General features: G+C 42.1%; 1 protein-coding gene across 2 annotated transcripts in view; it reads right to left on the bottom strand.

Annotated features, from left to right (window-relative positions):
• Nucleotides 1-1958: 1958 nt before the first annotated feature.
• KAT14 (lysine acetyltransferase 14) overlaps nt 1959-26427 on the bottom strand; it is an 86932-nt gene continuing 62463 nt past the window's right edge. For both annotated transcript variants that reach the window (XM_053711993.1, XM_053711994.1), the window contains 2 exons: nt 3311-3501; nt 1959-2719 (listed from right to left, as the gene is read on the bottom strand). In XM_053711993.1, the coding sequence (XP_053567968.1) occupies nt 2546-2719; nt 3311-3501 (365 nt within the window). In that variant the 3' untranslated portion in view covers nt 1959-2545. The remainder of the gene's footprint in view (nt 2720-3310; nt 3502-26427) is intronic.

The following is a 26427-nucleotide window of genomic DNA, read 5'->3' as shown; positions in this document are numbered from 1 at the left end:
GATGACCTCTGAGAAGGATAGCAATATTTGACCTTTCGCTTGCGCTTAGCAGGGCGAGGTAAAGCACTGAAGGCTGCAGACACTGCCGTTTGTAGCTGTTCAGTAAAGAGGGCCCCTCCAGAAGGAGGATTAGTAGTGCAATGGGAAGCTGCATGTGTAATAGGAGATGACTGTAGGGAGCGCACCTTACGGGACGGAGACTCCTCAGAGGTGGACGGCTCAGTGGCACTAAACATAATGGCCTTCTTAGATATAATTACTTTATCAAGGCATGTGGAACATAATTGAGCAGGCGGGTATACCATAGCCACCTCACAAAATAGACAGGTATTAGACTTAGGTAAAGAGGGAGTACCTTCTAACGTATCAGAGTCCTCCATAGCTTGCGCCTGTTAGATGAACTATAGAAAAAGATAAATGACACCTTTATACCCTCCAATGGCTGGGGCACTCACCAACTCCTATGACCCAGGCCCCACAGAGAAACCGCTTTGTCTCCGGTAAACCGCACGGTCAGGAAAGAGGAAATCAGTGCGACCACACCAGGTCACGTGGTGCGCCATGCAGGACAGCCCCTGCTACAAGAAAAAGCATGCTTAACCTAACAGGTTGCGCAGCTATTTAAAACGAAAGTAAAACCTGTACGTTCCAACATCTGCCTAAACCCCATCTCACACATGTCGCAGCATAAACATAATAAAGTAAATTATGTGATAAATCCCCCCTGTTCAACAATCCCCTTCCGGAGATATTAACCCTGGATTCCATACAGATAAAAATCTTCTTGCGTTATCGTATGTGTATAAAAATGAAACGATCTTACCGGAATCTCTGCCGTGGAACAGACACACAGCCTCTCAAATTTGACAGTCTTGTAGCATCGCTCCTGGCATGGACTTGAATGATAGAAGCATGCAGTGAAATCTAGTCAACACTGATTGCTTAGGAAATGTTAATACAAGACTGGATGGGTACGCAGAAATACTCTCTCTGCATCTCCAGACCCTAACATTCGTCAATGCTCTCACTGAGAGGCTGACAAGACTACTTAAAATTCCAGTCCCATTCTGAAGGGTACTACCCTCCATAAGGAACTACTCCGTATTTTCTGAAACTTCTCTGCCAACCTCCTGTGACGAAAGGCAAAGAATGACTGGGAAATGAGGGAAGAGCGGGAGGTATTTAAGCCTTTGGCTGGGGTGTCTTTGCCTCCTTCTGGTGGCCAGGTTCTGTATTTACCACAAGGAATGAAGCTGTGGACTCTCCTCATATTAAGAAAGAAAACACAATATGCACTACATTGTTGTTGTTTTTTTTACTTGTTTAACTGCACATTTTATGGGGGCGTTCAAAGACCCTTTAGATACTTCAGTACAAATTATCGACATACAAAATAAATGTTTTAAATGCATTTTGCAGGGTCTTTCAACTTTACAGCAGTCCAAGGAAATACACATTGAAAATCCTTTAATATTGTGACCTGTCAGAAGCTTAATGCAAATGAGCAGTGTGAGAATCACTGCGTAGCATTCGGTAAGTACATTCAGTGTTTAACGTCCCTTTAAAGGACCACTAAACAGAGAAGACTGGAATATTCAATAAATGCATAATAAAGAGACAATACAAAAGCACTTAGTTTGAAATTCGAGTAGTAGATTTCTTTTCTGAAATATCAGAAATGTTTTCCTTCCTAATGCATCATGGGACAGCTATCAGCCAATCAGTAAAAACTGATGCCTCGGAAAGTGTGCATATAAAAAGACTTTGTACATTTCTATAATGGGTGTGAATTGGAAAGTTGTTTAAAATTGTGTCCACTATCTGAAAATTTAAAGTTTAATTTTGACTTGAGTGCCCCTCTCTCTCTGGGTTACAAATTAGAATACAAAGCCACACAGACCATATTAAATTAACCTGAATACATGGTTTACAAAATAAGCAGAGCCCTTTACAAAAAATTGTTTTGTTCCTTTATTAACAAACCTAAAGAAGTCTGTGATTTATTGTTCTCAATAGCATAATCAACATGATTCATAGTGGCTAATCTTTAGCATTATGTACTTGCAGGTAGAATAGCAACTGTTCTACAACTATGTTGCTTCATTCTGAAGACAAAATATTGCAGTTTCACGCTTTCTCCCAGTTCCAACAGAGATCTTGACACATAACAAATACGCAATGAACCAAAGCTTGCTGGCATGGGTACATTTAGTCACCATAGATACATTCAAGGCTCAATATTCAGTCTCAAAGGAGGACATCATTTGTAATTTAGCTTCATAATAAGCACAAATCTGTTTCAAGGTGGAAAACTCCATTTGAAGAAGAAGAAAAAAAAAAATAACCATGAGTAAATAACTTTACAAAGTTAAAATACAGACTAGGAAAATTTATTTTTCAAGTGGACATTAGATGTAGAATAATCTTTATTGTAGATGATCTTGCAACAGAAGTTGTTAGAGCAACTCCTTATATCTAAAATGAACCAGAATGGTCTACTGAAATTCTTCAGATCAGTTGCACATCTTGGGGAAGCTGCAGTACATCACCTTCGTAGCCTGAGGAAGAACGCGTGTTTACACTCTTTGCTGTCCAAGGGAAAGTATTTGTCATAAAAGTCCAAGATGTACTCTTCAGTTTTGAATCCAAATTTCTGGTAGAGAAGCATGGCAAAGTTGTTTGCAGAAACGTGCAGTGTTACATCCTTCCCCATACAGGTCTGCAAGGAGGAAATAATAATACAAAATGTGTACGTTATACAAATAATGACAAGAATATCATGAGGCAAAACATAAAAATTCTGGTATTTTTGTGAAAGGGAACTGTGATTGGGGGAAGCCTGATTCGTCATTTCTGACGTCTGCAGAGGCTTCCAACAGCCGGGGGAAGCGCTGGAGCGACATTCAGGATTAAAAGGTTGGTTTTTGAAGAAAACGGTGAAATGTCAATTTTGATTAATTTAAGTGCCCTTCTATTTAATAGGTTTATTAAAAACCGGGCACTAATTCATCAAAATGGACCTAAACTTTAAAGGGACAGTCTAGTCAAAATTAAACTTTCGTGATTCAGATAGGACATGCAATTTTAAACAACTTTCCAATTTATGTTTATCATCAAATCTGCTTTGTTCTCTTGGTATTCTTTGTTGAAAGCTAAACCTAGGTAGGCTCATTTGCTAATTTCTAAGGCCTTGAAGGCCGCCTCTTATCTTAGTGCACATTTTGACAGTTTTTACAGCTAAATAGCACTAGTTCACACATGCACATCTATACACACATGTAAATATGATATAAATCCATGTTCTGTTTACCTGTATCAGATGATAAATCATAAAGGTAGCAATGCCAGCTCTCCTCCACTCCGGGTGAACAAACAGAAATGATATATAGGCCTCGTTGTACTTGACATCAGGGACCATAAAGCCAAATGCAATAATGACCTTTTTGTAGAGGACTACCACACTGAAGTCCGGGTACTGCAAACATTCAGACAGGTCAGTGCCTGGTAATAAAAAAAAAACACATTCATTGGCTCAAAATAAATAAAAATGTGTTGCATAATATGTACATTATTTGGCTCTTTTAAATTCTAACTAGATTTTAGGGTTAAAGCATAATGGAACATTGTAGTGCAAAAATGACCTGCTCCAATTCATTACAGCATGTAATATAATCAGGTCTATGTGTTTAACCCCCACAAAGTACTGCTCTGGAGTCACAGAGCACTACTAGTCACAGAGCACTACTAGTCCTGCGGTCAAGTGAGCCAATCAGCAGCCGCAAACACAAAACCCCAAAACAGCCTGTGTCTACTCGGTAACAGCACCACACACAGTTCTCCAGAAGTATAAAAACACATTTTTTTAGCGCAAGAGGGTCCTTTTTTTGTATTTGGAAAAAAAAACAAAGTTCCCAGAGAAGAAATGTCTACAATTCCATAGATATATGTATCAGGAGTACTGGCCAACTAAAATATGTTCCCCTACCAATTCATAATAAAGTACAGTACATCACTCACATGCTCCCAAACCAGAGGGACCACTGGCCATAATCAGTAGTATTTGCCCAATCCATGGTTTCTGTTCTTTTGTAATGGCCAATTATGGATAGCTGCAAGTGAACTTGTGTTCTGAGCTAGCCGATAACTATGTAGGTTGCAGGTTTAAGTCATTATCGCACCTAATAAGGATGTGAAACCCAATTTATTTTTTTAATGATTCAGATAGAGCATACAATTAAAAAAAAAAAACTTTCCAAATTACTTCTATTGTCAAATGTGCTTCATTCTTCTGTAAGAAGTGCAAAACTAGGTAGGCTCATAAGAGCTCAGGAGCATGCATATGTTTTTAGCAGTCTATGGCAGCAGTGTAACTGTTTGTAGTAATGTTTGCTGAAATAAAGTGCAAAAGACACGTGCACACTCCTATGAGCCTACCTAAGTATAGTCTTCAACTAAGGATACCAAGAAAATGAAGAAAAATTGACAAGCAGTTTTTTAATAAATTGCACCATTTAATCATTAAAGAAACATTTTGGATTTCATGTCCCTTTAAGAAGGCAAAATAAATAATGAACTGCAATGCTTATATTTTTATTAATTAAGATTTCACAGGGAGATTCCATTTTTAAGGGTCACAGTACTATTGTGAATGAAACATCAGAAAATAAGGGTAATAGTAAAAAAAAAAAAAGCGCCTTGTTTTCATGCTTAAAGAGGCATGTTCTTGTCTGCCATTAAAGTTTTGGGAGTCGCCTTTATCATAAATGAGCAATCTGTCATAGAGATGAGATAAGCATAAACTTACACATTCTTTTCCTTTCAAATTCAGTTTACTAGTTTTAAATGAACCTTTTTTCTCAAGCAAAATAGTTTGCTCTCATTTTTTTAGTTAAGTATTGTCCCTTTAAGAATGAGCAATTACAGTCTGATTGTCAGATATATTATTGTCAGGTTTATTGTACACAAATTGGTGCCTGAGCTGGAGACATAAACAAAGGCAATGCTAAATTGACAAACAGTGGAAAACAATAGGTTTTAATGCCTCACCAAATAAAGTGAAAGAATGAAAAGTCAACACTATTGTTTCTTAAACCCTTTTAAACCCTTCAAGCTTCAGATATATTAGTTTATTTATAGAGAAAATACCAGGTACTGTGGGTTAGCTACATCTGTTTATCCCACCATGAACTGTGCTAGTAGGTTCCACAAACTAGCTTCAATTTGAGCACATCTGATGCACCAGAATATGCAGAGTGACAATAGTTTGTAGGTGTATATTATAAACATAATATGCAATATATAAGTGTAAATGTTTAGTGTCTTTAAAGTACACCACCATGAATCTAGGTTTTCCCGTAGCATCACAATCCTATAGTCCATAAAGCCTTGTTGCACAATCTCAAACTGTTTTAATGTTCTTTCAGAGGGACATAAAGTTCAACATATGTAGTATGTATCCTAAAACTCAAAATACAATGATAAACTACACTGCAAAAGGTCTGCATACAAAATACATGTTGTAAAAATGGTCATTATGTTAGAAAAAAGGTAGGATCCCTACACTACAGAAAACCTTTTTTTTTATTAATAAATACATTTAATAAATACATTTAAAAAATAATAATACAATTCCTATAAACTGGGTACCGGTAAACAGCTGCCAGTACCTAAAATGGCTGCTCCTAGTGAGGGGGGGGGGGGGGGGGGGGGAAGAGTTAGAGAGGGGCCCCTACAATGCAAAAAAAAAAAAAAGACTTTCTGCCAGTACTTAAAGGGACACTGTACCCAAAATTTTTCTTTCGTGATTCAGATTGAGCATGACATTTTAAGCAACTTTCTAATTTACTCCAATTATCAAATGTTCTTCATTCTCTTGGTATCTTTATTTGAAATGCAAGAATGTAGGTTTAGATGCCGGCCCATTTTTGGTGAACAACCTGGGTTGTCCTTGCTGATTGGTGGATAAATTCATCCACCAATAAAAAAGTGCTGTCCAGAGTACTGAAACCAAAAAATAGCTTAGATGCCTTCTTTTTCAAATAATGATAGCAAGAGAACGAAGAAAAATTGATAATAGAAGTAAATTAGAAAGCTGCTTACAATTGCATGATCTTTCTGAATTACAAAAGAAAAAATTTGGGTTAAGTGTCCCTTTAAAATAGTGATGACCAGTGTGGTGTGGTGGGGTGGAGGGAAGAGAACTGTTTGGGAGGGATCAGGTAAGGGTCAGTTTGGTGGAAGGTGTCAGTTGGGAGGGCAATAGCTACACCACAATAATGTTACCCTTGCTAGCTAACGAATGAACCCCTTAACTCCCGGGAATATTAGAAGTGTGGTGCGCAGCAGCATTTAGTGGCCTTCTAATTACCAAAAAGCAATGGCAAAGCAATATATGTCTGCTATTTCTAAACAAAGGGGATCCCAGAGAAGCTTTTACAACCATTTGTGTTATGACTGCACAAGTGGTATGTAAATTATGTCAGTAACAAACCCAAAGTTTGTGAAAAAGTTAAAGGGGCATGAAACCCCAAATTTTCTTTCATGATTCAGACAGAGCATACAATTTTAAACAACTTTCCAATTTACTTCTATTATCAAATTTTCTTTGTTTTCTTGTTATGCTTTGTTGAAAAGCAGGAATGTAAGTTCAGGAGTGGGCATGTTTCTTCAGTACTATAAGGAAGCAGTTTTGCAACAATGTTATACATTATCAAGAGCACTATATGGCAGCACTATTCCCTGTCATGTAATGCTCCAGACTTGTGCACGCTACCTATCAATGATCTAACTATTGGTCCTTAGTAATAAGAGAGATAAACAGGCTACTCACGATCCAAACACCAATAGACCCTACTATTATTGTATTATTGTATTATATAAGCCGATACCTAAACCTTCAAAGGCTCAGAATAGAACAAGTCATACCTAGATATTAACAAACTAAGGTTCCATCTGTACTGGAATGGCTATCTCAAGTACACTCTAAAGTCTCACTGGAAAAAATACATTACCAACTAACGGACCGGATGGATTTGTATGTTGAAATTGCAGCAATTCTGGAAGTAAAAGTCTAAGAATAAAAATCAATACCGTGATAGATTTACACACAAAGTAAAGACTAATTTACAACGATAAACTAGGTATTTTATTTAAATGCAGAAGATGTCATTATTTATTAAATGTTTTCTTTCCTTCATTATTTTGTTATTTAGTGAATGTATAAATTCTAAAATATATAATTTTTCTTTCAATAACTGTTTATATTTGTATTATTCTTATTAAGGAACATACAGCGCTTTGACGTGGTGGATCTCATGGATTCTTCAAGGTCTCTTTGGACTATCTTTGAACTTATTTATCTCAATCCAGTGGATATTTCTATTGGTTTAATCTTGGTTCCTTACTTCCACTATCTTATTTTATTATATAATGTATTGAAAAATGATAAATAAAAAAAATTAAAAAAAATAAAATTATATCTCTTCAACAAGAACAAAGCAAATTTGATAATAGAAGTAAATTGGAAACATTTTTAAAATTGTATTCTAAATCTGAATTATGGAAGAAAAATTTTGGGTTTCCTGTCCCTTTGATAATTTTTTTTTATATGATCGCATTTGGTGGCAAAACTGTGTCATAAAATATACCAGAATGGGCCTAGATAAACAACTTTGGATGTCTACTAAATAAATAAATAAATATAAATATATATATTTGGATTTGAAAGCTTGCATTGTGTGGCTGTTTTAGGGTCTCAGGTATTGGAAAGGACCTTGACGTGGTACCTGAGCTTGTCCCATTTGGCCAGATGCGGTGACTAACCTTTCCAGTTTTGCTTTTAAATCTTAGCTGAGAGCTTGTAAGTGAGTGCTGGGTTTTCTCTGTGTGTTGTATTAATTTGTTTTGTAATTTTCCCTATGGTTCTTGCACCCAGACCTGTCTGGGGTTAACTGCTTGTGGCTCTGGGGACAGCACAGCTTCCTGTGAGTGCCAGTGGCACCCAGGGCTGAGCATGTTGCAGGGTCATAGGATGTGTACCCGGTCCGGTATAAGAGTGCAGTTCCCTTCCGTGTTTTGTATATGTCTAGGGTGATTACATATTCCTGTGCACCCTTTTTTTGTTTTCAGTTTGTTTGGATTTGAAAGCTTGCATTGTGTGGCTGTTTTAGGGTCTCAGGTATTGGAAAGGACCTTGATGTGGTACCTGAGCTTGTCCCATTTGGCCAGATGCGGTGACTAACCTTTCCAGTTTTGCTTTTAAATCTTAGCTGAGAGCTTGTAAGTGAGTGCTGGGTTTTCTCTCCGTGTTGTATTAATTTGTTTTGTAATTTTCCCTATGGTTCTTGCACCCAGACCTGTCTGGGGTTAACTGCTTGTGGCTCTGGGGACAGCACAGCTTCCTGTGAGTGCCAGTGGCACCCAGGGCTGAGCATGTTGCAGGGTCATAGGATGTGTACCCGGTCCGGTATGAGAGTGCAGTTCCCTTCCGTGTTTTGTATATGTCTAGGGTGATTACATATTCCTGTGCACCCTTTTTTTGTTTTCAGTTTGTTTGGATTTGAAAGCTTGCATTGTGTGGCTGTTTTAGGGTCTCAGGTATTGGAGAGGACCTTGACGTGGTACCTGAGCTTGTCCCATTTGGCCAGATGCAGTGACTAACCTTTCCAGTTTTGCTTTTAAATCTTGGCTGAGAGCTTGTAAGTGAGTGCTGGGTTTTCTCTGTGTGTTGTATTAATTTGTTTTGTAATTTTCCCTATGGTTCTTGCACCCAGACCTGTCTGGGGTTAACTGCTTGTGGCTCTGGGAACAGCACAGCTTCCTGTGAGTGCCAGTGGCACCCAGGGCTGAGCATGTTGCAGGGTCATATGATGTGTACCCGGTCCGGTATGAGAGTGCAGTTCCCTTCCGTGTTTTCTATATGTCTAGGGTGATTACATATTCCTGTGCACCCTTTTTTTGTTTTCAGTTTGTTTGGATTTGAAAGCTTGCATTGTGTGGCTGTTTTAGGGTCTCAGGTATTGGAGAGGACCTTGACGTGGTACCTGAGCTTGTCCCATTTGGCCAGATGCGGTGACTAACCTTTCCAGTTTTGCTTTTAAATCTTGGCTGAGAGCTTGTAAGTGAGTGCTGGGTTTTCTCTGTGTGTTGTATTAATTTGTTTTGTAATTTTCCCTATGGTTCTTGCACCCAGACCTGTCTGGGGTTAACTGCTTGTGGCTCTGGGGACAGCACAGCTTCCTGTGAGTGCCAGTGGCACCCAGGGCTGAGCATGTTGCAGGGTCATAGGATGTGTACCCGGTCCGGTATGAGAGTGCAGTTCCCTTCCGTGTTTTGTATATGTCTAGGGTGATTACATATTCCTGTGCACCCTTTTTTTGTTTTCAGTTTGTTTGGATTTGAAAGCTTGCATTGTGTGGCTGTTTTAGGGTCTCAGGTATTGGAGAGGACCTTGACGTGGTACCTGAGCTTGTCCCATTTGGCCAGATGCGGTGACTAACCTTTCCAGTTTTGCTTTTAAATCTTGGCTGAGAGCTTGTAAGTGAGTGCTGGGTTTTCTCTGTGTGTTGTATTAATTTGTTTTGTAATTTTCCCTATGGTTCTTGCACCCAGACCTGTCTGGGGTTAACTGCTTGTGGCTCTGGGGACAGCACAGCTTCCTGTGAGTGCCAGTGGCACCCAGGGCTGAGCATGTTGCAGGGTCATAGGATGTGTACCCGGTCCGGTATGAGAGTGCAGTTCCCTTCCGTGTTTTGTATATGTCTAGGGTGATTACATATTCCTGTGCACCCTTTTTTTGTTTTCAGTTTGTTTGGATTTGAAAGCTTGCATTGTGTGGCTGTTTTAGGGTCTCAGGTATTGGAGATGACCTTGACGTGGTACCTGAGCTTGTCCCATTTGGCCAGATGCGGTGACTAACCTTTCCAGTTTTGCTTTTAAATCTTGGCTGAGAGCTTGTAAGTGAGTGCTGGGTTTTCTCTGTGTGTTGTATTAATTTGTTTTGTAATTTTCCCTATGGTTCTTGCACCCAGACCTGTCTGGGGTTAACTGCTTGTGGCTCTGGGGACAGCACAGCTTCCTGTGAGTGCCAGTGGCACCCAGGGCTGAGCATGTTGCAGGGTCATAGGATGTGTACCCGGTCCGGTATGAGAGTGCAGTTCCCTTCCGTGTTTTGTATATGTCTAGGGTGATTACATATTCCTGTGCACCCTTTTTTTGTTTTCAGTTTGTTTGGATTTGAAAGCTTGCATTGTGTGGCTGTTTTAGGGTCTCAGGTATTGGAGAGGACCTTGACGTGGTACCTGAGCTTGTCCCATTTGGCCAGATGCGGTGACTAACCTTTCCAGTTTTGCTTTTAAATCTTGGCTGAGAGCTTGTAAGTGAGTGCTGGGTTTTCTCTGTGTGTTGTATTAATTTGTTTTGTAATTTTCCCTATGGTTCTTGCACCCATACCTGTCTGGGGTTAACTGCTTGTGGCTCTGGGGACAGCACAGCTTCCTGTGAGTGCCAGTGGCACCCAGGGCTGAGCATGTTGCAGGGTCATAGGATGTGTACCCGGTCCGGTATGAGAGTGCAGTTCCCTTCCGTGTTTTGTATATGTCTAGGGTGATTACATATTCCTGTGCACCCTTTTTTTGTTTTCAGTTTGTTTGGATTTGAAAGCTTGCATTGTGTGGCTGTTTTAGGGTCTCAGGTATTGGAGAGGACCTTGACGTGGTACCTGAGCTTGTCCCATTTGGCCAGATGCGGTGACTAACCTTTCCAGTTTTGCTTTTAAATCTTGGCTGAGAGCTTGTAAGTGAGTGCTGGGTTTTCTCTGTGTGTTGTATTAATTTGTTTTGTAATTTTCCCTATGGTTCTTGCACCCAGACCTGTCTGGGGTTAACTGCTTGTGGCTCTGGGGACAGCACAGCTTCCTGTGAGTGCCAGTGGCACCCAGGGCTGAGCATGTTGCAGGGTCATAGGATGTGTACCCGGTCCGGTATGAGAGTGCAGTTCCCTTCCGTGTTTTGTATATATATATATATATATATATATATATATATATATATATATATATATATAGTTTTGATAGGTAAATAAAAAAACAACAAGGCTCTATTTCTATTTAAATGGAGTGATAGCAAAAATGCTAAACATTCTCCGGTATTTTGGGAAAGTTTTTCTCTGAAAAGGGGTTAAAGGAACACTCATTTTTGTATACACACATTGCATCAATTAGCAATTTACCACTACACTGCAAAAGATGTGAAAACAAAATCAATTTAAAAACATTTAAAAAGAAAATTTATGCTTGCCTGATAAATTTGTTTCTTCTTAGACAAGAGGAGTCCACGGATCATCTTCATTACTTATGGGATATTTACCTCCGGGCCAGCACAGCTGCTCCTCCCTTCCCTCCCACTCCAGTCATTCGACCGAAGTTAGGAAGAGAAAGGAAAAGCCAAGATGCAGAGGTGTCTGAAGTTTACAAAAAATAACAACCTGTCTTAAAAGAACAGGGTGGGCCGTGGACTCATTGTGTCTAAGAAGAAACAAATTCATCAGGCAAGCATAAATTTTCTTTTCTTTTTAAAGACACGATGAGTCCACGGATCATCTTCATTACTTATGGGATACAATACCCAAGCTAGAGGACGCAGATGATACGGGAGGGACAAGACAGGGAACCTAAACAGAAGGCACCACTGCTTGAAGAACCTTTCTTCCAAAAGCAGCTTCAGCCGAGGCAAAAGTATCAAATTTGTAACATTTAAAAAAAGTGTGAAGAGAGGACCAAGTTGCAGCCTTGCAAATCTGTTCTACAGAAGCTTCATGTTTGAATGCCCATGAGGAAGCAACAGCCCTAGTGGAATGAGCCGTAACCCTCTCAGGAGGCCGCCGTCCAGCAGTCTCATATGCAAAGCGGATGATACTCTTCATCCAAAAAGAAAGAGAGGAAGCCGTAGCTTTCTGACCCCTACGTTTTCCAGAGAAAATTACAAAGAAGAGGACTGACGAAAGTCCTTAGTCGCTTGCAAGTAAAATTTTAAAGCACGGACCACGTCTAAATTGTGCAGAAGACGTTCCTTTTGAGAAGAAAAATTAGGACACAAGGAAGGAACAACAATCTCCTGATTAATGCTTCTGTCTGAAACAACCTTAGTAAGAAAACCTAGGTTAGTCCGTAACACCACCTTATCTGAATGTAAAATAAGATAAGGCGAAGTATATTGCAACATCGAGAGTTCAGACACTCTACGAGCTGAAGAAATAAAACTTTTCAAGATAACAACTTAATATCTAAGAAATGCATAGACCCAAACGGAGCCCCTTGAAAAACTTTAAGAACTAAATTCCGACTCCATGGAGGAGTAACTGGTCTGAACACAGGCCTGATCCTAACCAAGGTCTGACAAAAAGATTGCACATCTGGAACATCTGTCAGACGTTTGTGTAACAAAATAGACAAGGCAGAAATTTGACCCATTAGGGAACTTGTCGACAAACCCTTCTCTAAACCCTCTTGGAGAAAAGACTAAATTCTGGTAATCCTAACTCTACTCCATGAGTAGCCCTTGGATTCACACCAATAAAGATATTTACGCCATATCTTACGAGCCTGAATCATGGTCTTTATGACCGACTCAGAAAACCCCCGCTTGGATAGGATTAACCGTTCAATCTCCAAGCAGACAGCTTCAGAGAAACTAGATTTGGGTGAAGAAAAGGCCCTTGAATGAGAAGGTATTTCCTCAACAGAAGTCTCCAAGGTGGCAGGGATGACATGCTCACCAGGTCTGCATACCAAATCCTGCGAGGCCAAGCAGGAGCAATGAGGATCACCGATGCCCTCTCCTGCATGATTCGAGCAATGACCCGAGGAAGAAGTGCAAACGTAGGGAATAGGTATGCAAGATTGAAGGACCAAGGGACCACCAAAGCATCTATTAGTTCCGCCTGGTGATCCCTGGACCTCGACCCGTATCTCGGTAGCTTGGCATTCTGCCATGCAATCCAACTCCGGCCGACCCCATTTGAGGATCAGGATGGAAAACACCTCCGGATAGAGTTCCCCCTCTCCCGCATGAAAAGACTGCCTGTTCAGAAAATCCGCCTCCCAGTTGTCCACCCCTGGGTTGTGGATCGCTGACAGATGACAAGAGTAAACCTCCGCCCACTGAATTATCCTGGCTACCTCGGTCATCGCTAAGGAACTCCTCGTTCCTCCCTGAATGATGTAAGCCACTGTCGTTATGTTGTCCGACTGGAATCTGATGAACTGGACCGGAGCTAACTGAGGCCAGGCGAGTATTGAAGATCACTCTCAGTTCCAGAATGTTGATGGGAAGAAGAGACTCTGCTTGAGTCCACACTCCCTGAGCCTTTAGGGAACCCCAGACGGCTCCCCATCCTAGGAGCATGGCAACTGTTGTCACAATCACCCAGGACGGCCTGCGAAAGCAGGTTCCCTGGGAGAGATGATCCAGAGACAACCACCATTGAAGAGAATCCCTCATCTCCTGTTCCAGAATTATTCGAGGAAACAAGTCTGCATAATCTCCATTCCACAGCCTGAGCATGCTTAACTGCAGAGGCCGGAGGTGGAATTGAGCAAACGGAATGATGTCCATTGCCGCCACCGTCAGTCCGATTACCTCCATACACTGAGCCACTGATAGCCGAGGAGTGGACTGAAGTGCTCGACAGGTATCTATAATCTTTAATTTCCTGACTTCTGTCAGAAAAATCTTCATCAATACAGAATCGATTAGAGTTCCCAAGAAGATCACCCTTGACTTCGGGATTAAGGAACTCTTTCCTAGATTTACTTTCCATCCGTGAGTTCTCAGGAAGGATAGAACAATATCGGTATGATCCCTTACTTGTGGACAAGATGGCGCCTGGATTAGAACATCATCCAGATAAGGCGCCACCACAATGCCCCGCGGTCGTAGAACCACCACCAAAGATCCCAGAACCCTTGTGAAAACTCTGGGTGCCGTGGCCAGACTGAAAGGAAGAGCCACGAACAGAAAATGTTTGTCCAGAAAGGCAAACCTCAGGTACTTGTGATGATCTCTGTGGATAGGAACATGTAGATATGCATCCTTTAAATCCACTGTCGTCATAAATTGACCCTCCTGGATCAATGGAAGAAAGGTACGAATAGTTTTCAACTTGAATGATGGAACTCTAAGAAACTTATTTAGACTCTTGAGATCTAGAATAGGTCTGAAAGTTCCCTCCTTCTTGGGAACTACAAACAGATTTGAAGAAAAACCCTGCCAGTGTTCCTGTACAGGAACGGGAGTAATCACTCCCAGGGAGGAAAGGTCTCTTACACAATGTAAGAACGCCTCTCTCTTTATCTGGTTTGCAGGTTTATCTTGAAAGAAGAAATCTTCCTCGAGGAGGAAAATTTTGGAACTCCAGATTGTATCCCTGGGACACTATGTCTATAGCCCAGGGATCCTTCAAACCCAAATCTGAGCGAAGGCGTAATTCTGTCCTCTACAAAATCCGGTCCCGGATCGGAGGCATGTCCTTCAAGCTGTGTCCAATTCAACAGCAGGTTAAGTGAATTCCAAAGGATATAACTTTCATCAAGCCAGATCCCATCAAGGTCTTCCCCTTGCAAGGAATCGCTAAAAGCTTAAACTTAGAGCAGACATCGCTAGAACATACTCTAACCATAACACTCTGTGAGCTGGAACAGAAAACCCTGAAACCTATGCTCCCAGAATGATAACTTGAAGGGAAAAATTTGAAATAAAGTAACCAACTAAAAGGCTTTCATCCTATCCTGGGTCCTTATCCAGGGGAGATTCTGACTTAGTAACATCAGAAAAAGCATGAGACCCATATGCTGTCTCACTAGTGACGGCAGCAAAATACACAGCTGGTTGCCATTATGAGCCCTGCTGTACGTCCCCTTCTACTTCTTATTCATAGGACCTTCGAACCCAACAATCCTCTAAGGGAATGGTAGTTCTCTTGGCCAAGCTGGAAACTACTCCGCCCACCCTAGTGAATGCTTTTCCAGCCTCCATAGCTAAGCTGATTATGGAAAATATCCTTTTATAATTAAAGGAAATGCGGTTCCTTCCATTCCTTAACAACTTACTGGACGCACTAGATAAAACCAGCAGAGTCTGAGTCGCCCAGGGTAGCTAAAACCCCCTAAAGTAACAAATGGAGGTAATCAAGCTAAAAAACAGAGAAAAACAACCTCAGGATCAAATAAACATATTATTCCATTTGAGCCTGAGAATTCTCTATTAGATAATCCCGAAGTATCTTCCACCCTTCATTAACAGGGAAGAAACAGTTGGGATAACAACTACCAAAACAATCACCTAACTGATTGAAATTAATTCCTCTAGTAATGTACAGTAATTCCAAACTGAGAGTTAGAGGAAGCGCAGGGCACTGCATGCGGGCTATAATATGTTGTGGGACACTATAGAAGAAATTTGTGGCATAGATTGACCATAGTCAACAGACTCCCATAGCAGGAGAAGGTTAAAAAAATATATATATATATTTTTTTTAATTGACACAAAAGTTACTGTCTCTTTAACATTAAAAAGTAACTAATTTTTTGTGTGTTCCAGTTCCATCCCAAGACACAAGGATGGATTAGACAAATAAACAGAGAAATACTTTTAATCAAGATTAACAGATACAACTGTTAATGTCTCTTTAAATGTAAAAAGAAACTCATTAATTGTGTGTTCCTGTTCCATCCTAAAACACAAAGGATGGAGTAGACAATAAAACAGTGAAATTCTTTACATAAAGATTAACAGAGAAAAACTGTTACTGTCTCTTTAAATGTAAAAAGCATTCATTTAGTGTTTGTTTTTGTGTCATCCAACAACCCAAACGATGGATTAAACAAATACATAGTAAAATTATTTAAAATAAGAGAAACAGATAAAAACGTTACTGTCTCTTTAAATTTTAAAACAGTAACCTTTTATCTTAGTGTGTGTGAAAATGCTTAGACTAGTGCACAAAACATAGAAACACGGGCAGAACCTCAGTGAAAACTTGCTGAGGCACCCTCTAATGCTGAAACCTCTCTCAAACTTCATGTACCTAAGAAGGACATGACAGATTATAAACAGATCCGGAGCGCAGCTATAGCGCTAACCGGGCTCACCTAGCATAACCCATGTTTAACTAACAAAGCCACCAGAAACCGATCTAACTCCGTATAGAACGGAAGAGCAAGTGCGGGCTAAGTCGGCCCCAAGCTCCGCCCTTCGTGGGCGTGACACATCTCAGAGACTGCAGGGTAGAGAAATACAATATACGCTGCTGAAAAACGGCGCTAAAACTAAACCCCGCCCTTCATGGGCGTAATAATACATGGTCTCCCAGTAGCCATTATTATGTAAGGAATAGAATACCGGGAGATGAAAGTGAAAACTTTTTTGAACCTGAGGGCAAATTACCATACAAGTAAAAAGTACAAAATGTGCCTAACGTACTTATACAGTTGAATTGAGCCAGCCTACAAAAATATAAAGGCAATAGTGGATTAGCCCTCACTGTTATAGGGCATATCCCTCATGGAATCCAGTTCGGTTTACTGTCCCCACAAGCCACTCTCCTCAGCCCCAGTGCCTACTATAAACATGCTGTCCGAAAATCCTCCTAAATCTATATATAGGAGATATATGTCCCAGTAAAGTGCTATACTTCCTCTGTCCTGAATCCTTCTGTGCGTTTCAGACCCAGAATAAAAAGTTAGCACTTACCTTTGTATTCTGCCCGACAGCAGGACAGTCCAGCAGGTGTAAGAGGTCCTCTCCCTCCCATAGCCCTGTGGAAGAAGATCAGCCTGAGTTAACAGTGCTTAGGCTACCTGGATTAGGGCAGCAACATGTATAGGAGGCGCAGTGAGAATTATGTCCCACCAGTTCCTATTGCTTTAAAGCCACCAAAAGCTCTGCTGTGGAGACTGATCTGGACTAGGCTACACCCTAGAACAAAGTAGCACTCTCTGGCACTCCTTTAAAAATAATAAACTCTTGATTGAAGAATCTTTTCTAACACCTCACTTTGCCATCTCCTATCACTAACGCAGGCCAAGAGAATGACTGGAGTGGGAGGGAAGTGAGGAGCTATTTAACAGCTTTGCTGTGGTGCTCTTTGCCTCCTCCTGCTGGCCAGGAGGTGAATATCCCATAGGTAATGAAGATGATCCGTGGACTCATCGTGTCTTTAAGAAGAAACTATCATTTTGTTAACAAAACTTGCATTGTTTTGCAGTTTCAAAAGTATCTTACTTCCTCAGCAAAAAACAATCTGGGACACATATACTGTGTCAGTGTAAGACATTTGAAATCTTGAGTATGCATGCCGACTCTCGTGTGAATTGTAAAATCCACAATTGAAAGTAAATTAAGGAAAAGGGGAGAAAATATATAATTTAGGTATACTGCATAATAATACATTTTATTGTAACCTCATCTCCTTCACCCTTTTCATGGCCGATTGCAAGTAATGCTAGCAGGAACCCACATCTGTGTAATGCACTGGAGCGTGCATTTTAGAAGATAGTGGCAAATGCTGGAGACTTGCGTGTCTCACATTTTAATATATGGATCAGACAAGGAAAATATGTACTTTATAGCATAGTTATTAGATAGGGAAATTAATCACGTAGGGACAAGAAACAGATTCAGACAGAACATTTAAACAATTTTAAACAGCTTTCCAATTTACGTCTATTGTCATATTTGCTTCATTCTCTTGGTATCCTTTGTTGAAGGAGCAGTTCACTTTCTGCGAGCTAGCTGAACACATTGGGTGATCCAATGACCAGAGGCATATATGTGCAGCCACCAATCAGCAGCTGCGCAATGCTACTCCTGAGCCTCCTCAGGTATGCTCTTCAACAAAAGATACCAAAAAGATAAAGCAAATTATATAATAGACGGAAACTGGAAAGTTATTTAAAATTGCAAGCTCTATCTGAATCATGAATATTTAATTTTGACTTTACTGGCCCTTTAAAGGGTCATGAAAGTCAAAATTAAACTTTCATGATTCAGATAGAGCTTGCAATTTTAAATTCACTTATACTATCGCATTGAAAGGTATATGAAACAGTGCCCGTTTAGTAAAATATGTTAAATCAACGTAAACATATAAAGAAACTTGTTTACCCTTATTCCAGGTCTGATTAGGTCTCCAGACAGACTTGGATTGAGCAAAATTTCCTTCCTGCTTATTGGTGGAAGGGGAAGCAGAGGGTACTCCTCTGAAATTTTGAAAGGAACGAAAATTATTTTGTTTACCCCTCATCTTAAGAGGTTTTTAAGGGCGTGGCCTTTACCTCCAGTAATGTCGGCAATGATTTCCTTTAATTCAGGGCCGAATGGGGTCTTACCCTTGAAAGGAATAGTTAACAGTTTAGACTTTGATGATACATCAGCAGACCACGATTTTAACCATAGCGCTCTGCGCGCCAATATGGCAAAGCCTGCATTTTTTGCTGCTAATTTAGTAATCTGAAAAACAGCATCTGTGATAAAAGAATTAGCTAGTTTGAGAGTTTTTATTCTGTCCAAAATGTCGTCTAGGGTCGTCTCTACTTTCAGAGACTCCTCAAGGGCGTCAAACCAGAAAGCCGCCGCCGTAGTTACTGGAACAATGCAGGCAGCAGGTTGTAACAAGAAACCCTGGTGAATAAATAATTTCTTTAGAAGACCCTCTAATTTTTTTATCCATAGGGTCTTTGAAAGCACAACTGTCGTCAATAGGTATAGTTGTACGCTTAGCTAGAGTAGATATTGCTCCCTCCACCTTAGGGACCGTTTGCCAAGAGTCCTTGATGGAGTCTGATATGGGAAACATTTTCTTAAAATTAGGAGGGGGAGAGAACGGTATGCCTGGTCTATCCCATTCTTTTCTAACAATTTCCGAAATTCTTTTGGGAACCGGAAAAACATCAGTGTAGGTAGGAACTTCTAGATATTTATCCATCTTACACAATTTTTCTGGAGGAATTGTAATAGGTTCACAATCATCCAGAGTCCCTAGGATCTCGCTGAGTAACAGGCGAAGATGTTCAAGTTTAAATTTAAAGGATGCTAAGTCCGTATCTGTCTGAGGTAACATATTCCCTGAATCTGAAATTTCTCCCTCAGACAATTCTCTAACCCCCAATTCAGAGCATTGTGAGGGTACATCGGAAATGGCTACTAAAGCATCAGAGGGTTCAGTATTTACGTTAATACCTGGCCTACTGCGTTTACCCTGCAAACCTGGCAGTTTAGATAATACCTCAGTGAGAGTAGTTGACATAACTGCAGCCATATCTTGCAAAGTAAAAGAATTAGACGCACTAGATGTACTAGGTGTCACTTGTGTGGGTGTTAAAGGTTGGGACACTTGAGGAAAATTACATGGCATATCCTGATTCTCTTCAGACTGAGAATCATCCTTAGACATATTTTCATTTCCTAAAATATGTTCCTTACAGTGTAAGGCTCTATCAGTACAAAAGGTACACAATGTAAGAGGGGGTTCCACAATGGCTTCTAAACACATAGAGCAATGAGTTTCCTCAATGTCAGACATGTTGAACAAAGTAGTAATAACCACAACAGTTGGTAAATACTTTATTTGTTAACAAAAACAATTTTTCAAAAAACGAGTACAGTGCCTTTAAGAAATAAAAACACACAATTTTTTTCCTAAGCACACTTAAAAACGTCTATGAACGTTTAAAAAGTAGATATAGACATATAAATTGCCAAAAATTATTGCATTCACATGCAAGGATTGAATTTACTCTTTACAGGAATATTACTTTAAAAAAATAATACAATTTTATAAATAATGACCCCTGCACCTCGCCACAGCTCTGCTGTGGCGCCTACCTGCCCCCAGATAACTGCCAAACGAATCGACACCAATCCGGATAGTGTAAAACACAGATAGGGCCCAACTGGAGCTAATGTCTGCTATCTCCTTCAGAGTAAACTGTGCATCTGTGCACTACCACATGGGAAGCGGTTAAAAACAGCCATGTGGTCCCCAAACGACTATTTATCAAATAAAACCTCTTTTACTGTTTTATAATAAAATTTGTGAAAATAAAAGTCCCAGTGTCAATTAATATGCTGCTTATGAAATGTGCTGCAATGATGTAGGAAATAAAACACCCGGTATGACAGTAACTCCCCTTATGGTTTAGGACTACTGCTTACCCTGTTACCATTATAAGGAACCAAATACAGCCAATTCTGATATACCAAGTTTCTTCAAAGAAAAATAGGCTGACACATACCTCAAATGCTGTTTACTGCATGAGACCGTCCTCACACTGAAGAGTTTCAATCATTACCTTCAGATTAGTGGGAACCATAATTGAACTTAGTAACTGCTGCTAAGATCATCAATTTCAGGGAGAAATCTTCTTCCATATCCTCCCTGATCAAAATAGTACTCACCGGTACCATTTAAAATAAAAAATATCTTGATTGGAGAAATTAAAACTATAATTTTGTCACCACTATCACTTTACCCTTCCTATTTCTAGCATAGGCAAAGAGAATGAATGGGGGGGAGGGGTTAGGGGAGGAGCTATGTAACAGCTCTGCTGTGGTGCTCTTTGCCATTTCCTGTTAGCAGGAGGATAAATCCCACAAGTAAGGATGAAACCCGTGGACTCGGCATATCTTGTAAAAGAAAACAAATTATGCTTATGTGATAATTTCATTTCCATCGATGGGAGGAGAGTCCACTGCTTCATTCATTACTTGTGGGAATTAAGAACCTTGCCACCAGGAGGAGGCAAAGACACCCCAGCCAAAGGCATAAATACCTCCCCCACCCCCCTCATCCCCTAGTCATTCTGTTAAGGGAACAAGGAACAGTAGGAGAAATATCAGGGTATAAATGGTGCCAGAAGATTAATATAAATTTAGGTCCGCCCACCGGAGAAACGGGCAGGTGCAGTGGACTCTATTCCCATCAACGGAAATTAAATTATCAGGTAAGCATAATTTATGTTTTCCATCTTAATGGGAGGAGAGTCCCCTGCTTCATTTATTACTTGTGGGAACAAATACCCAAGCTCTAGAGGACACTGAATGAAAAAAAACAGGAGGGTAAAAGGAGGTGGACCCTATACTGAGGGGACCACAGCCTGCAGAACCTTTCTCCCAAAAAGCTGCTTCCGCCAAAGCAAAAACGTCAAATTTATAAAATTTTGCAAAAGTATGTAAGGAAGACCAAGTGGCCGCCTTACAAATCTGCTCCATAGAGGCCTCAATCTTAAAGTCCCAAGAAGAGGCCACAGCCCTAGTCGAGTGAGCCGTAACCTCTGAGGAGGCTTGTGACCCGCTGTCTCATATGCCAGACGGATTATACTCCTCAACCAAAATTATAGAGAAGTAGCAGAGGCTCTTTGCCCCCTGCGCTTCCCCGAATACACAACAAATAAGGACCAAGTCTGTCTAAACTCTTTCGTGGCCTGAAGATAAAACTTCAACGCCCGAACCACGTCCAAATTATGAAGTAACCTCTCCTTTGAAGAAGAAGGGTTAGGACACAAAGAAGGAACCACTATTTCCTGATTGATGTTACGACTTGATACTACCTCCACAGGCTTCTTATGCAACAGTACGGATAAAGCTGAAATCTGTCCTCTTAGGGAACTGGCAGCAAGACCTTTATCCAGACCATCCTGGAGAAAAGCCAAGATCCTGGATACCCTGACCTTATGCCAGGGATATCCTCGTTCCTCAAACTAGGACAAGTAGGTCCTCCACACCTTGTGGTAGATGCGACGAGTGACCGGCTTCCTGGCCTGAACGAGTGTGCCAATCACTCTTTCCGAAAATCCTCACTTGGCTAAGACTAGTCGTTCAATCTCTACGCAGTCAGCCTCAGATAATCGAAATTTTGATGTTGAAAAGGACCTTGAACCAGCAGATCCCTGCGAAAAGGTAACTTCCACGGCGGAGATGACATCGCCACCAGATCCGTAAACCACATCCTCCACGGCCACGACGGAGCAATCAGAATAGCCGAAGCTTGCTCCTGCTTGATGCGGGCCACTACCCAAGGTAGAAGAGGTAACAGAGGAAATATGTAAATCTGGTTGAAGTTCCAGGGTACTGCCAAGGCATCTATAAGCTCCGCCTGGGGATCCCTGGATCGTGACCCGTATCTGAGTAGCTTGCAATTGAGTCTGGACGACATGAGATCTATCTCCGGCGTCCCTCATCTGGTGCAGATCTCCGCGAACATCTCGGGATGGAGGGACCACTCCCCTGGATGAAACTTCTGTCTGCTCAGAAAATCCCCTTCCCAGTTATCCACACCCGGAATGTGGATTGCTGAGAGCCAACAATTGTGAGTGTCCGCCCACTCCAGAATCTGAGATATTTCCCTCATGGCTAGGGAACTTCTTGTCCCCCCTGATGGTTTATGTAAGCCACCGAGGTAATGTTGTCTGACTGGAATCTGATGAATCGGGACGACCCCAGGAGGGGCCAAGCCCTCAGAGCATTGAATATTGCTCGAAGTTCCTAAGTATTTATAGGTAGACTTGACTCTTCTCGAGTCCATCTGCCCTGTGCCCTTTTGGCACCCCAAACAGCTCCCCACCCTGATAGACTTGCATCCGTGGTCACAATCTCCCTACACCTGATCCTCTCCATACACCTGGCCACAGATGTTCTGGAAGATGTCTGGAGAGCTAGATAGTTGGACGCAAGCTGGCAACGTCTCTGGTCTGTCAAGAATATCTTCATGACTGAAGAATCTATTATCGTACCCAGAAATGTCACCCTGTTGCTGGGGACCAATTAACTCTTTCCTTTGTTTATCTTCCACCCGTGGGACCGAAGGAGAAGAGCTCTCGAGTAGTCCTCCGCAAGACTGTAGGACGGAGTCTGAATGGGGATATCGTCCAGATAAGGAGTCGCTGCAATTCCTCTGGCTCTCGCTACTGCAAGAAGAGCTCCGAGTACTTTTGTGCAGACTCTTGGAGCAGTCGCCAGACCAAATGGATGGGCCACAAACTGAAAGTTCTGGTCCAGGAAGACAAAACTTAGAAACCTGAAGTGATCCTTGTGGATTGGAACATGAAGGTAAGCGTCCTTCAGGCCTATAGTCGTCATGAATTGCCCTTCTTGAACCAGGGGCAAAATCGACCTGATCGTCTCCATCTTGAACGATGGGACTGACAAAAATTTGTTTAGGGCCTTTAGGTCCAGAATTGGAAGGAACGTGCCCTCCTTCTTTGAGACCACAAAAAGGTTTAAATAATACCCCAGACCTCTTTCTGCCAGAGGGACTGGGACCATTACCCCGAGAGATGAGAGATCCCTCACACACCCTAGGAAGGCGTCTCTCTTTTCTGGTCTTGAAGATATGTTTGACAGGAGGAATCTGCCTCTGGGCGGATAAGACTTGAAACCTATCCTGTAACCCTGGGAAACGACCTCCAGAACCCATGGGTCTATAATGTCTCTTCTCCAAGCCTCCGCAAACAGAGATAGTCTACCCCCTACATGGTCCGAGGACGGACTTGGGGCCACCCCTTCATGTCGACTTTGATTCGGCGGGCTTCTTGTTCTGCTTGGACTTGTTTCAAGAGTTAGCTGGCTTCCAAGATCCCTTGGAATGCTCCGCCTTTGCGGCAGGCTGCGGGCGCTGAGACTGCTCCGCACGAAAGGGATGAAAAGTAGAACCCTTAGGTTTAGCCTTCTTATCCTGAGGCAAGAAGGCACCCTTGCCACCCGTGACCGTAGATATAATAGAATCCAGGCCCGGACCAAACAAAATTTTCCCCTTGAACGGGAGGGAAAGCAAACGAGACTTAGAAGTCATGTCAGCAGACCACGACGTAAGCCACAGAGCCCTGCGGATTAAAACAGAAAACCCTGATGTCTTAGCATTCAGGCGAATAATCTGCATGTTAGCATCACAAATGAACGAATTAGCCACTCTTAAGGCCTTGATTCGTTCTAAAATCTCATCAAGAGGAGTCTCCACCTCGACTATTGCTGATAGAGCATTACACCAGTAGGTAGCCGCACCAGCCACCGCAGCGACCGCCGCCGCTGGTTGAAAAACGAACCCCCTAAGTTGGAGCAACTTCCGCAACATGGACTCCATCTTTTTAGCCATGGGTTCCTTGAAAGAGGAGCTATCCTCCAGTGGAATAGTCGTTCTCTTAGCGAGCTTAAAGATAGGACCATCCACAGTTCAAGCTGCCCGTCTGGGACAGAGAAAAGCTTTTTAAAAGAAGAAGAGGGGGAAAAGGGCGAACCAAGTTTCTCCCATTTATTCTTAATAATGTTAGCCATTTTCACTGGAACCAGGAAGGCCTGGGGCACTACCCTGACCTCATAAACCCTATCCAGTTTAGCGATCAAAGGTTCCTCCGGTAGTTTTGGTTCCGGAACCTCCAACATAGCAAGCACCTCTTTCAGCAGAAAGCACAAATGCTACATCTTAAATTTAAAATCAGGCTCCTCCGGGGACGGAGGCCTAGACGTAACTGATTCTGACCCAGAAGCGACATCCTCCGATAAGTGGGAGTTGTCCTCCTCAGCGGATAATCTGTCAGAGACATCCAATGGAGTCGACAACCCCTCTGGGACAGATAGCTGTGCCGTTCCTTCTGCTTGCGCTTAGTAGGACGAGGTATCACATTAATGGCCGCAGAAACCGCTGTCTGTAATTGATCAGCCAAGTCTGGAGGCCAAAGGGCCCCTCTCGCAGGAGGATTAGTAGTGCCCTGGGGAACTGCTTGTGTAATCGGAGATGATTGCCGGGAAAGCACCTTGCGGGGTGGTGAACCCTCAGAGGTGGACGGCTCAGTCGTACTAAATACCTTATTCTTTTTGGAAATAGCAATATTATCAAAGCATGTGGAACAGAGTTGCGTAGGCGGCTCGACTAGAACCTCCTCACAATATACACAGTTAATGGGTTTAGATAAAGAGATAGTATCCTCTAACATATCAGAGTCCTCCATACCTTGCGCCTTTATTGCGGACTTGATAAAAAAATAAATGGCACCTTTATATCCCAATGGCCGGGGCACTCACCACCTCCTATGACCCAGTCTACAAGAACAGCTTTGGTCTCCTCTGAACACAGGTCGAGAAGGAGGAAGTTGCAGAGGCCACACCCGGTCACATGGAGTACCATGCAGGACCGCCCCTGCAACCGAGAGAAAACCGTGCCAAAAAAGGCCCGCCTCAATCCCTCGCTATGAACTATGTTCCACACTGACAGAGCCTCAGCTCACACAAATGCAGTAAAAACACAATAAACAATATTATGCTATAAACTCCCCCCTGTTCAGTAGCCCCCTTCCGAGGGTATTACCCTAGATTCTATAAAGATAGAAGGAGCCACAGTGTGACCCTGTCTACATGCGCTATTAAATATATATATAAATGGGATCTTACCAGAATCAACGCCGTGGAACAGGAACACGGCCCTTCAAGTGTGACAGGTTAGTAGCATCGCTCCTGACATGGACTTTAGAGAAGAAAAGCAGGCAGTGAAACTTGTCAATGCTGATTGCTAATGGAGCTGTTAAACTGAGTCGGGATGGGTTCGCAGAAAGACTCTCCCTGCATCTCCAGAATCTAACATTCACCCATGCTCTCACTGAGAGGCTGACAGGGCTACTTAAAACTTCAGTCCCATTTCGAAGAGTACTACCCTCCATAAGAGACTACTCCGATCTTCCGACACTTCTCTGCCAACCTCCTGTGACGAAAGGCAAAGAATGACTGGGGGATGAAGGGAGTGGGGAATGAATGAAGCAGTGGACTCTCCTCCCATTAAGATGGAAACAGACCGAGGTTGACTTCCGTTAAGGGGAAGAGCGATTAAGACGCTGTTGCTCTATGTCTTGCTGTGAGTGAGACGCTCACCAACACCCCCATCGTAGTGTGCTTTGGCCGAGTGTGCAACCGGCCCGGTCAACAGATCCTAGGTCCTCGATGTGGAAGTCCTGCTGTCGCCCTGTGTGGCTTTGTGGCTGAAGCACCTCTCTTTTGCTTACCGCTTCACCTATCTCTATCAGAAGCAAGCGCCAGATGCAAGACATTCTAATTGCTGTGGAATTTGTTGGGTGCTGTAGCCCATACCTCCCAGCCGGCAACTGATAGCCTCTCAGCCGCACTGTAATCATGTGGTCCTACCAGGGGACAGGCAAATCCCGCAATGTCTGCATCAGGTGAGCCCGTAAGCCGGTAGTCCTGATTGCGAGCATACGATACTGCAGCCAACGATCCAGGAGACGGGTAAATTCCGCAACTCCCGTGGGAGCGAATGGAACACGGCCTATAAGGTCTAAAGGTACTTACTTTGTTTGCTGCTGCTGGAACCCTGTGCCCCATACACAGGGAGAGGTCATGTTTGGTTCTAAAGGGTGATAGAACTTTACTGTGA

Source organism: Bombina bombina, chromosome 4 (assembly GCF_027579735.1).
Source record: "Bombina bombina isolate aBomBom1 chromosome 4, aBomBom1.pri, whole genome shotgun sequence".
Taxonomy (NCBI): domain Eukaryota; kingdom Metazoa; phylum Chordata; class Amphibia; order Anura; family Bombinatoridae; genus Bombina; species Bombina bombina.
Note: the sequence above shows the minus strand (reverse complement) of the source record. Positions and strands in the feature narration are given on the sequence as shown.